The following is a 13,007-nucleotide window of genomic DNA, read 5'->3' on the forward strand; positions in this document are numbered from 1 at the left end:
TAGCCTTTCCAGTACACTCGGTGTACGAGAAAGGCAAGCCCTATTTTCCTTGGGCTTCCTTAGGCAGATTTGTTCAGTGAATCTATAGATGAATCAATAATTGAATTGCTAGAATAATTGACAAGTGTAAGTAGCGGCGCAGCCTAATTTTCTTTCCTTTGGTGTTGATTTATTACTATAGTTTTGTTCCTAGTTCTAGAAGCGAATATCTTGTAGAATATATTGTAATTTTTCTTTATGTTCCTCTTAAAATAATGGGTAGGACAACACATAGACTGTCCTACCCAGCATTTTTTTCTCCTCGTGATGAGGAGTGATGAAAAGTCAAATAGGACTGGGACAGTATAGTTAAAAAGAAATTTCTTTCAATTAAAAATGCAAAATTTACCGCTATTATTATTATTGAATGATTCCGGACTTAGATTTATTCAATTGTAACAAACCTACGCTGCATTCTAAAACGGGTTTATTCTAAAACTTACAAGCGTATTGTAAAGGTGAATCGCTATTTAATTCGTTTCTATTCTATCATACAAACCTAGATGACCACTGACAGCTGTTTTTATTACAAAGAAGTAGAATAGGTATGAAATAAAATAAAGCGTGTTCACAAGGACGTGCCCACAAAAATCATTTTGACTAGCTTGTTCAAAATTCGGGCACAATAATCTGAACCTACAGCTACCTACACTTAAACTTTATGACCAATTTTTTTGTCATATTGGACTTCAAGGAGCTGTTTCAAATCATCTGACATTCCATTTCTACAATGGAAACACGACAGACGAATGTGATAGACGTATACTGGTCTATCTGGGTTTGAGTAACCCTTTTGACGTTGTCCGTTGCACCCAAGCCATTAGTTGAGCAAGGTGATATTGGGTTTACCTTCCGAGCCATCATCGTCGTCCTAAATGAATGGAAAAGGAACAATGAAAATAAAACTAATTAGAAATCGATACCTACAAGCAGCAGCAGTGTACTTGGGTGATTGTACTTACATCAAAGCCGAAACAGTTGCTCATATCTTTCTCAATATCGTTAGCTTGCGATACTGACGTACTGTTCAGTGATCCGTAACGTGCCCTTTTGGCCGGTGGCTGAAGCGTGCTCATAAGCATTTCGTCGGTAAGATCTGTAGAAGAAAAATGCGTTTATTGCACCGAAAATAAATCATTCAAGGGCTGTGTGTTAGAATGTGTCCAGGAGCAAATTAATAGGTTCAAAGAAAAATACAAAATATTGAAAAGAAAAACATGGATTAAAAATGATGGTCATTTTCTGATCCTTATTCAGCTTGGTATCTACAGTCCCACGCACTCAGCCTTTTTAATTACCTTCGTTCAGTATGAAATCTGCGTTATCGTCCGCAAGTGTGTCTCGCTCCGCCGGAATGTTAACCTCCTCAAAAACGACTTGTTTTTCTTGTTGATCCGTTTTGATTTTTATCTTAGGTTTCTTTTCTTCCTCATCTTGCAGTTGAATGACTTCCAAAACCACATACTGGCCATCTTCGCCCTCGACGGTCATCATGTCCTGATCGTCCTCGTCGTCTTCATCTTCCTCCTCCGTTTCGTCTTCCTCGCCTTCGTACTCATCCACCTGTTCCAATGTGATATTGACTCGTTTCTGGCGCCCTTCCTTGAGAGCTAGTGCTTCTTCCCGGGCAGACGAATCCGGATCGTGCAGAGCCATGTGTCGAATCAGATTACCCTTGTGCCGGAACGAGCGCGGGCAATTGGGACACTTGTGCGTTTTGTCCTTCGGAGTCGGTTGCACGTAATCCGGATTGTGGTAAAGATTGACGTGGCGGCGGAGCAATTGCTTTTGCCGGAAGGACTGCTCGCACATTTCGCACTGGTATGGTTTCTGGTCTGTGTGCACCAGTATGTGGGACTCAAGATGGCGCGCCGAAATCGAGGCATATGGACAGAGATCACATTTGTAGCATTTTTCGCCTTCGTGTGTTTTGGTGTGCATTTTGTAGGTGTAACGGTCCTGATAGATTTTGTTGCATCGGCGACATTTTAGGGGCTTTTCCACTGGAGTGTGCAGTTTTTGTACGTGGATTCGAAGATCCGTCTTTCGCCCACAGGTAGTGGGGCAAAGCTCGCAGTGGAAAACTGGTTTGTCACCAACTGAAAAAAGTTACAGATGTTAAATAATGATCATTAAAAATTCCAAGCGCTTTCAGTAGGAAAAGCTGTAGAAGAATTATAGCAGGGTAATATATGTCAGAATCAAGCAGAATGTATCAATCGGACTCATGAGATATGACAGTCTAACAAGTGCTAACATTACATGGCGACCGTGACAGGACACATGTGGCAATTCCACCAGGAATTTCTACAGATATTTTATCTGAGGATTTCTCCCAGAATTCCACTTGTCGATTTCTTCAGAAAGGCCAGATTGGAATCCTCAGGTATTCCGGCTGAGGATTCTCTTTAAATTTTCAACTAAAGATTCTTCTGGTGGTTTCTCCTCTTGCATTCCTTGAAAACTAAAAACTACTAGAAACTAGAAGATACCCATAAGGATCTCTTAGGGAATCCTCACAAGAAATCCAGGAGGATTCATAGAAAGAACTCCTGCAAGATTACCAGAAGTAGCTGTTAAGGAAACACCTGGAGAATTTTCAGCAGGAACTTTTGGACGATTCACAGAAATTCACTTCTGGAAGGTTTCAAGAAGAAACGCCAGGAGGGCTCGCCAAAGGAGTTCCTGAATGATTTTCAAAAGAAACTTCCGAGGGATTTCTTGAAGGTGTTCAAGGAGGATTTCCAGAAGGAACTCCCGGAGATTCCCAGAAGAAACTTGTGGAGGATTCCAAAAAAGAGGATTAACCCGAAAGAAATAGTAGAGGATTCTTAGTAACAGCTCCTAGAGAATTCCTAAAAGGTACTATTAAAGGGAACAATGAGAAGTCCAGGAGGAGCAACTCCAAAGATGCTAGGGGCAATCCAGCAAAAGCTTCTGGACGAACCCAAGATCCAGAACGAACTCCTGCAGGACTCCCAGAAGAAACAAGTTCTTTTATAATTCGGCACTCCGGAAAGAATACCCGTAGAAACTCTAAAAGAAATTTTAAAAGGGTAACTCTTCTCTCGGAAGTTTCTCGTCGAGTCCTGAAGAATAACTAAGTGGGATGCTATGAGATTACCTAGAGGATTCTCGGAAGGAATATCTTGGGAAATCAAAAAGTAATTCAGGAGGAATCTCAAAAGTTTACACAGGGAAAAGGAAATCCCTTGCAAGTTCCGAAAGGTATTAACCCTCCAGCGATCGCGCTGTTGTATTTTGTACAACACGATGAAAAAATCTCGCTTTTTGTACTCAGCATTAGCGTGGTGCTGACGCAGGTAGTCAACCGCGCGACTTACGGAAGGTTAAAGAAGAAACTCGTAATGGAATTTCGTGAAGGAATTCCTGAGGCAATTCGAAAGAAACTTATGGAGAATTTTATTTCCGAAAGGAAGGAAACATATCATTTATTAGGGTATCGGAATCGTGTTCCGGGAGGTGGGTCCTTCCAGGAAGTGTGTCATTCTGAAAAGCGTCGTTCTTGTGTTAGGGTGATGAAGGGTATTATCGGCAGGTTTGTTCTCTTCGTCATGGCGGGTTTTTGTGGGCCAAATTGCCTGAAATTTGGGCCACGGTGTGTCTGGTAGAACAAATTTATTACAAAAAAATGGGCATCGCTAATTTTTACGCTACGTGAAAGTTGACGCTACCAGCTTTCATTCAAGCCCAACATCGAAATATTCCATCGGGGGAACTTTTTCATACAAAAATTGGGTATGTTTGTTAAGTAGAAATAGGGATTAATTTGGAACCGTGCATTTTGTATGGGGAAAACAGTATTCTGAAAAAGTTGTTCGGGATCCCTCGGTGGATTTTTTTGAGGGACCCTGCAAATGAAAGCTGAAAGCCTCTATTTTTGAATAGCGAAAAATTTGACGATGCCTATTTTTTTTGTTATAAACTTTTCCCATACACACGCCGTGGGGCATATAACTCAGCTTGGTTGGGAAGGACTTGAGGCCAACTCTGAGTTTATCAGGTTTAAAAAAAAAAAACCCCGACGAAGAGAACAAAACTGCCGAAAATACGTCAGTACTCCTATATGCATCACTTTTGCGTCTAACGAAAATAGACAGATGTATGAACTTCAGTTTCTATAAATTCCCAGATGCATCCCTGAGTCACAAAACTCTAGTGAAAACCTCTTGTCGACTTTAGTTAGCAAACTATATCAATTGAAAATCGCGGACGGACAAAAACGGAATAGGACAGTAAAAATATGCGGTACGCTAAACACTAAAAAAAATCCTTGAAAGCATTCTTACCTTGATGAATCAGCTTGTGGGCCTTCAAGGAGTTCGATTGGGTAAATCGCGCATGGCAGACATCGCATTCGTACGGTTTCTCTCCGGTGTGAATTCTCAGATGGCGCTTCAGTTTGAACGTGTCCGGGGATGCGTAGGTACAGTGCGGACACTGATAGGGCCGTTCCCCGGTGTGACATCGGATGTGGCGTTTCAGCTTGCTGAGCTCTACACTGGCGTAATCACATTCAGGACATTTGTGGGGTTTTTCGTGCGTATGACGGTACCGCACGTGTCGCACCAGCTCACCCGATGTGGTGAACGTGCTTTCGCAATGTTTGCATAGATGGGGCTTCGTTCCGGTGTGAGTGTTGACGTGATTTTGTAGGGAAGCGAGAGTTTTGAAGCCACGTTCACAAACGGAACACTTGTGGGGACGATCTTCCGAATGCGATTTCATGTGACGCGCTAACAGGAACCGTTTGTTGGTAGTATAGTTGCAATAGTTGCACATGTGATTAATCCCACCAGTGGACTGCGTCGTCCTGATTCTAACCACCGTACTACTGCCTGGCTTCGACATTTCAGTCAACTCCAGATCCTCAAACTCATACACGTTTTCCTCTATTTCTTCCTCACCCGGATCTTGCGATTCCTTGTTCTCATCCCCTTGCATGATCAATACATAACTGATATCTTTGGGTTCTTCAATTTTGGGTTGCGTAATTTGCATTTGCTCCATTACAGGTTCTCTAGCTTCTGTCTCTACTGCTTCTTCCTCCTCCTCTTCCTCTTCAATTTCCGCATCCGGAGGGGCCGTGGTCAGTACCGGTTCCGAATCCTTAGTAGCTTGATAGTAATAGTTACCACTTTGATCCACAAAATAGCACCCTCCATCCTCATCATCATCATCGTCTTCTTCCTCTTCTTCATTATTTTGAGATTCTGCCTCGTTTTCGACCTCGCCAATTTCTTTATTGAACGATTCCAAATAGGACTGGATCTCAGTGCCCTCCATCTTGATCATCACTTCCGTCGGTGGGGCCGCCATTTTGAAGGCGTTACAGAATTATGAAAGCTGCAATATCATAAATACAATTAATGTTTTATTGGTGTTTTAATAGAAATACAAAGTAACTAGCTGTACCCGGCAAACTTTGTCTTGCCTACTGCGTTTTTTGACGTTTTAAGTTTCTAACCAAGACCAAATCCCCGGTCCCCGGTATAAAACATCGATTTTCAAAAACTATAATTTTTTCCATGTTTTATGCCTCATAAACCTTCCTTGGGTGAAAACTAACAAAACAAAACTAAGACGACCAAAATCGGACCTTCCGTTCGCAAGTTATGCGCGGTCCCACGTATGCCACTGCATTTTTATATAGATAGATGGAAAAAATACTCCAATAAATCCGTCTTGATGCCTTACATATTTACGTCTTCAAAACAGTTGAGCGTTCGATTTTATTTTTTCACTGTAGCTTGTAGTAGCCAACATCCATTTTGATACAATTTTTTGTGATTTCTTAAGGCTTAATTTTGAACGGGCAAACTCATTTGAATATTGCTAAGAAGGCTTGTGGCAAGGATTCAGGCAAATTTCTTGAACCTCTTGACGGAACTCTAGAAACAGCTTTAACAAAATCCCACATCTGAAATATTCTTCAGATCACTGTTTGCCAAACTGAAACCCCCTTGAAGCTGGAGAATAACATTTTCGCCCCCTAGATAATCTATAAGTTTAAGTAGAATCGCTTGTTTTCGAATAGGATGAATATGGGAGCGTGAGATTACTGATGGAATACATACCCTAATTGGTCAACGGACTCGTGGCGCTCGCATCGGCTTTGTTCGAGTTTGACGTTTGCTCATAATCGCCACTGCTATAACTTTTTCTCTTGTTAAGATTTCAAGTTAAGTCAAACGTTCTCAGAGGTCATTATATAAGTCATAAATGGTCAAAATTTCATTGTATTCGGTTCATTGAATCCGAAGATATAACAGCTCAAAGTTGGCTATCGGATAATTAAAGACTGCCCCAGAAAGTATGGACGCACCTAGTCTTCAGTTGTCTGGGCCTGATCGATGGTTCTTGTTTCGGGCTTCATTTTGGCAGTTTCTGCTTACTTTAGGATCGAAAATTCAAACGTTCTTTGCCACGATGAACATTGGAATTCGAAACGGTAACTTGTTTGATCATACCCCGCTTTGTGTGAGTTGGAAGGTTTTTTATTGTGCTCGAACACCTTCATTATTTGTTTTTACAAACGAGGGTTAGCAGGGTCTTTATTTTTTACCCAATTTTTGCCTATGCTTAAACGTGTTATCCCCACCGTGGATGATGATTGCTGTTTGCACAATTTTCTCACTTACTCCCACCATACTTTGTTCATTTCCTAAGTGACCTTTCAAACTCTGTACATCGTTTGTGCACATTTTTTCGATGATGTTCCGCTGAAGGTTCATGTATTTTAAAACAAACTTATGGAATCGCAGAAACCGCTATACAAATGTTGAGAAAATAGGTTGACCAACAGGATGTAGCTTTCAAAAAGAATTAGTCATCAATAGTTTTGAAATGCCCGTATTTTCTTACTGCGTCCATACTTTCTGGACCGGTCTTTATATATTTTTCTAGAATCTTTATAATTTCGTGCAGAATAGCCGGATCTATTTCAAATTTTGACCACTCATACACAACTAGTTGATATACCTACAGTAATTTTTTATCAAAATAATTTGATGCACTATTCGAAAAGAACATTTTTTGGAAAGTGAAAATGTTGCCTGTCCCAATCATTGTGTCTATCCCCTGTATAGATTTATATATTTTATATATTTTTAAATATTTACCAGTATTTTAAAAGGGGATTCTTTGACATCCGATGGTCAACATTTGGTAATATGCAATCAAATAAAACTGATGGAAAATTGAAAAAAAAAGAAAATATCTTCTATAGGACAGTTTTATCTCAGAAATAATCGATGTGTTTCAAATGTAGTCAGGTCTGACAGCTTTTCTCAGTGAATAATAATTAGAAAAGGCCGTTGCAGCAAATAGGCAAACTTTGTATGATTTTGAAAACTTTGTAGGCGTAATCATGCAGCAGCCATTAGAGCAGGATTAGAGCAAGGATTAGAGTTATTAGACTGTATGAGAATCACACCATAAGATAACATTCTGAGAGTGTAAAAATCTAGTAAAAAACAGCATGTACCATACCACGTCCACCCTAATCAATACAACACACTATTCTTACGTATACCACGCGCAAGCCCCTCGACAGTTTACATTTTTGCTCAGAAACGTCAATCAGACACAGACTGTTCAGTGCTCACGTATTTGTCTTTGTATTCATTTTTACACTACATTTGGCTACCCTTCTGAACCAGCCAAACATCCGATCGATCACTATGCTGAGGTGTACAGCTTTTTCGCATTGCGCCATATTGAAATGGCATTGCTTTATTATGGGAATATGAGTTTTCAATGAATGGATTATTTCGCAAAATATTCAAATGATGTATAAATCAATTTTGTTTACAATTGCACTTCTTCCGGATCACTATAAGAGGGAGCCACCCGGAACCATTTCTAGTTTTTCTCACCACGAGCGCTGTGATGCCATCTTGCAAAATGGACATGGCGTCACAGTCGCCTTACGTTGCTGAGCCGTATTTTTACATTTTGCACAGTAAACATCGAATAGATATACATTTTTCGATCGCAAACTCTCAGTACCAGCAACCCATTACCGGAAACACATATTTTGGCGAACATTTAAATAGATTATCCTGTGTTAAATTAAAAATTAATCTTACCTACCAAGCGCAGCCCTGATGGGAAAATCACTGCAACTTTTTATTCACACTCACACACACTTTACTTTCACTGTTTCCTCCTTGAGGGCGTTAGTTGTTCGACGTGCGGTCAAGTACGAACTGCTGCTAGCTCGATGCGGTGGTCGAAATCGTAAACACTGACTGTGCATGTATTGCTATCGCATAAGCAGGTATAGATGTCGTACTTGTAGCTAGCCTACATCAGTGTTGATAGGTCGTTCATAAATTACGTCGCACTATAGGGAAGGATGGCGGTATAACACGGATACACTGGTTACGCTTTATACAAAGTTTCAATATATTACATTTCAAAGTTGTTACGAGGAGAGAGATGCATAGTGATGTTTTGTATACCAGAATATTTGAATGACCCACAAAGCATACGGTCGGGTTGAAGGGTAGATTTATTTTACGATGTATGTGAAAACATCGAAAACGTAGATGCACTCATACAAAAGGTAACGGATGAACAGATCGAGCAGACGTCTAAAATAACGATGAAATATCATTGTGCCAGGGTAAAAGCATCAGTTTCGATCAGTCGTCTATTTTAAATCATCATGCATTAATTTTTGTGCTTTTTTTAGGCTCTCGAAAAGTTGACTGGTTCATCGCCGCGAGTTATTTTAATGATCCATTGCCGAATGACTCTTTTTTTTAGTTAACTGTGGAGCAACGTAAACTTCATACGTTACCTGTTGTTAATGTCTTTTAGTAAGATATCTACAAACATCACTTCATCACTTCTCTTGCAAAATTAGCTACATATGTATTTCTTTCCATACTTTCATGTGTTACCTTATATAAACCCAAAATAATATTGCCCGATAACCCGATTTTGGGGATGTCTTTCGAAAAATTTTGTTACTCTGAATTTCTCAAAGTTACGTTCGTTTGCACTGCATCTTGCGCCTACACTGAAAGAAAATACCCGCCGTGGAAAGAATGATTCTTCATTCACTGCGATTCAGATCCGTAGAATCGGAGTTTTGAATGATTACACAGCAGAATGATTTTACTGCGCTCTACTGAATGAAAATCATCCTGTTATAGAACTAGATCTGGCACAAGCAATAAATGATTTTCCGCTTAGGGTTTGTTGTGAATAACTATCACTACAAAACCATCTGAAAACATTTTCCACTATGCCTCATACTGAAAATCATTCAGTTTTTGTTCGGTATCCGTCATTAGTTGAAAAAGCATGGCGGAGATGGTGTTTAAAGAGTTCGTTGGTGTCCAGCCGGGGATGTTTTTAAGAATTTCGAGCACCTGCTAATGATTTCATTTACACATCACGAATGGTAAGGATGAATTATTTTAAATTATTTCTTTGTTCTTTATAACTGTTCCAACATGAATAATTAAATAGTTGGTATTTTTACAGGATATTTAATTTTGCTTCCAGAACCGCAGCCCCCATCACATCGGACCTACATACTGAAATTGTGATGATATTAAAATCGAGATTAAAATTTATACCAATAAATTGGTAAACTTGCTTCAAAATTGTTTCATTTAGTTTATTTTATTTCCAATAATTCGAGAAAAAAATGTAAACAATAAAAACAGAACCAATAATAAAACAAATCGGGAGAGGAATGAATGTCACTCAGTTATTGGCTTCTTAAAAAGTGATGAAAATCATCCTGTTTTAGATTTCTCATCATTCAAATTGTTTTGGTTTTGATGGAGGCTGCATCAAATAAAAATCATCCGAATCTTGTCTGAAATTAGGCATGGTGCTCGGATGAGCCAAAAATCATTCAATTTACGGCGGGGGTTTTCGTTCAGTGTAGAAAATTTTCTCCATAGATATCTCGCAGGGGTTTTCCACCATACATTTGTCTTCGGATATCTCTTTCCGAATTTCTATTGGAAACCCTTCAGGAATTCATGGCGGGATTCCTCCAGAAATTGTTGCTGCTATTCCCCCAAGAATTTCTACTTGTAGGATAATTTTCAAATTGTTGCACGGCTAAAAACTCGCCTATTGCTGCACACTCCATGTTTCTCTTATGGGGTGTGCAACAATGGACTACCAGCTTGGCGCGCGGCCACAGTTGATCAGCAGGAGTAAATCCATTTTATTTTGTATGGCGAAAAGCATCTAAACTCGAATTTCTCGAAATGACAAGCTTTTACCGAAAAAATATTTGGTAGGCATTAAACCGGTCATCATCAGGGTTGCCACACATACAGATTAATCTGTATTTTACAGATTTTACGGAAATTTTCCGATACAGAATCTGTATGTACAGAATTACAGATTTTTAGAAAACATAGAAATTATACAGATTTTACAGATATGTTTACAGAATTTCTGAAAAACAATACAGATTTATACAGATTTTTTAGCCAAAGTCAAAATACAAATTTTGGATATTGCTGTCAACAAAAAAAATCAGCGTGACAATCCCAGTTAGAGTTAAAAATATTCGGATTTTCTTTGTTTCTTAGTCGATTTTTTTGTCTTTTTCTCAATAATTATTGATACAGATTGAAAATACAGATTTTTTGCTTTGAAACACAGATATACAGATTTTTTTACGAAAAATATACAGATTTAAGGACAAACGTCTTGAAATCCCGCTTGAACAGTGCACCAGAAATTCAGACGCACAAATCTCAAGATGCAAACTTCAGACAACAGTGCATTTCATTATTCTGTTCTTGCTCACTTGCAATAAGCTTAAAATAAGAAGGTCAGGTGCACTGGTTTTGTTTACGAGATTTGTGCGCTTAAAATCGTGAGTAGCTGCCAAAGTCGGCCATTGTGGCGGCCATTTTGGGATTCTTACAAGTCTGTCCTTAAATGTGGTAACCCTGGTCATCATTGTGCACAACCGCTACCAAATATTTTTTCGAATAATGTGTTCCACTTCAATATAGTTTATTGCATTGCTAACTGGACTGCGACAAAGTGCGGAATCTCAAATAAAAGTGCGATATTGCATCAAATCGTTCCGGTGTCTTCACCGCACTTATTTATCACGAGCTAATGAATAAGTGCGGTGAAGACACCGGAACGATCTGACGCAAAATCGCACTTTTATTTGAGATTCCGCACTTCATCGTCGCACTTATAACTGCGCAATGCGCAATAAATACGCCTTTAGATGCTATTCGCCATACAATATTTTTGCGATTTACTTTTAGCGATTTTTCGCGCATAGAAGCTAGCGCCACATTGGTCAATGCGGAGAGTAGGAAAACAGCCAAAGCATTTAATTCATTGGCGAATTTTTAGCCGTGAAATAATTGACGATTTACCCTACTCCTCTAGGAATTCTTCCGGAGATTTTCATTAGAATATCTTTAGATAAGTTTCTAAGAATATTCCCCGGCATTCCTCCTGCAGTACCGCCAGGATTCATTAAGAAATTCCTGCTAAAATTCCTCTAAAAATTCTTGCTTTTCTGAATTTTTCTAGGAATTTTCACAGGAACTCCTCTAGATATGTATGACATTTGGTAATGTTTAAGGAATTTCTTTTGTGATTTCTTCCGGAATTCCTGTGGAGATACCCGTAACGTGGGTAGATCACCTTGCTTTTTTTCAGCCTGGTTAATTTAAATGCAGGATCAAGATTTGGTTTCCATTTTTTTACTGTTTTTTTTTGTTTGTTTATTGTTTTCTACTCCGTTGTATCTCGCACCGGCAGCGTGTGAATTGTCCCATTCAAACACGGTGCGCATTGTATGGATCAACTCGTTAGCCCGACGATACGGTGGGCACCGGACGCGCAGTATCAAGCGCACTGCGGTGCGCGGCAATAGAATTTAATTGTATTTGTTCGATCTCGACCCGTTGTTGGCGTCATCTCTGGCTAATGAAGCGTGTGCTGTGCTGATATCGGTCTTTAAATTGTTCTGCCAATTGTTTCATTCAACGCAGGCGCAGCGCACAATAAGGTACTGCATTGTTTTGATTTTGTATGGAATTTTGACGTTTCTTGGCCTTGTTGTTTACAAAATTTCTTTAAGAGTGAAAGAGAAGGCGAGAATTCCATGCAGTGCTCTATTGGCTTCTTTAACCCTCTACTTCCCATGGTTGCTCTAGAGCACCATCGATTTTCGACGAACTCCGGACAAACGAAATTATATAAATAATGATTATAACCTCATAAGGTGAACCCAACTACTGACTACTTGTTTCAATAGTTGAACTATTGATAAACAATCAAAAACCTATTGGTATACAACCAAAATTTTTTTCATTGATTTCGAAAAATTTAGCCAATTTGCAATAACTTTTGTTCTACGACTTTTTTCGGAAACGCTTTTTTGGCATAGATATAGTCGTTCAAAGTCGTGGGAAGGAAAGGGTTAACGGTGTTCAGATAATTCGATATTCTGAATCTGCATGTTAAACTAAGCCGAAATCCAAATTTTCATGAATTTTGGAGTCCGGGAACCCATTTAAAAATCAATTAGAAGTTTGTATGGGAGCTATTTGTAGAATCACCCCTCGTCGCAGTTTGTACTGGGCGGAGCTGTCAAACAGTTGCCCAGATGTCAAACGGTGATTTCAAAAAATTACTTTGAAATTGATTTTAGGTACCAAAACAGAGTTCTAAAAATCTGAAAAAAAATCATAGTGACTCAGAAAAAGGAGCTCTTTCGTATAATACCAAAAAATCAACACATTTTTCAAAATTTAAAAACCCAATTGCCACCATCCAGCGTGCAGCTTGGTCGATTTTGGTCAAATGGTGGCTCACTAAAATCGTTATAACTCGAAAGTTGTTGCAAGTGACTGTCGAGGGGGAGGGAATAGAAGCCCTCGATCAGCCCCGGATAGCTCAGGGAATGCCACAAAACTGAGTCAAAAGGT

General features: G+C 39.3%; 1 protein-coding gene across 1 annotated transcript; it reads right to left on the reverse strand.

Annotated features, from left to right (window-relative positions):
- Positions 1-393: 393 nt before the first annotated feature.
- Positions 394-8,334, reverse strand: LOC109426083 (transcriptional repressor CTCFL). Its single transcript, XM_062852534.1, is given in 6 exon segments — positions 394-878; positions 881-910; positions 1,002-1,135; positions 1,338-2,138; positions 4,350-5,406; positions 8,155-8,334. Coding segments are annotated over 5 exon segments (2,064 nt in total). The 5' UTR covers positions 5,380-5,406; positions 8,155-8,334; the 3' UTR covers positions 394-809.
- Between the last annotated feature and the right edge of the window lie 4,673 nt (positions 8,335-13,007).

This window comes from Aedes albopictus, chromosome 2 (assembly GCF_035046485.1).
Source record: "Aedes albopictus strain Foshan chromosome 2, AalbF5, whole genome shotgun sequence".
Lineage (NCBI taxonomy): Eukaryota > Metazoa > Arthropoda > Insecta > Diptera > Culicidae > Aedes > Aedes albopictus.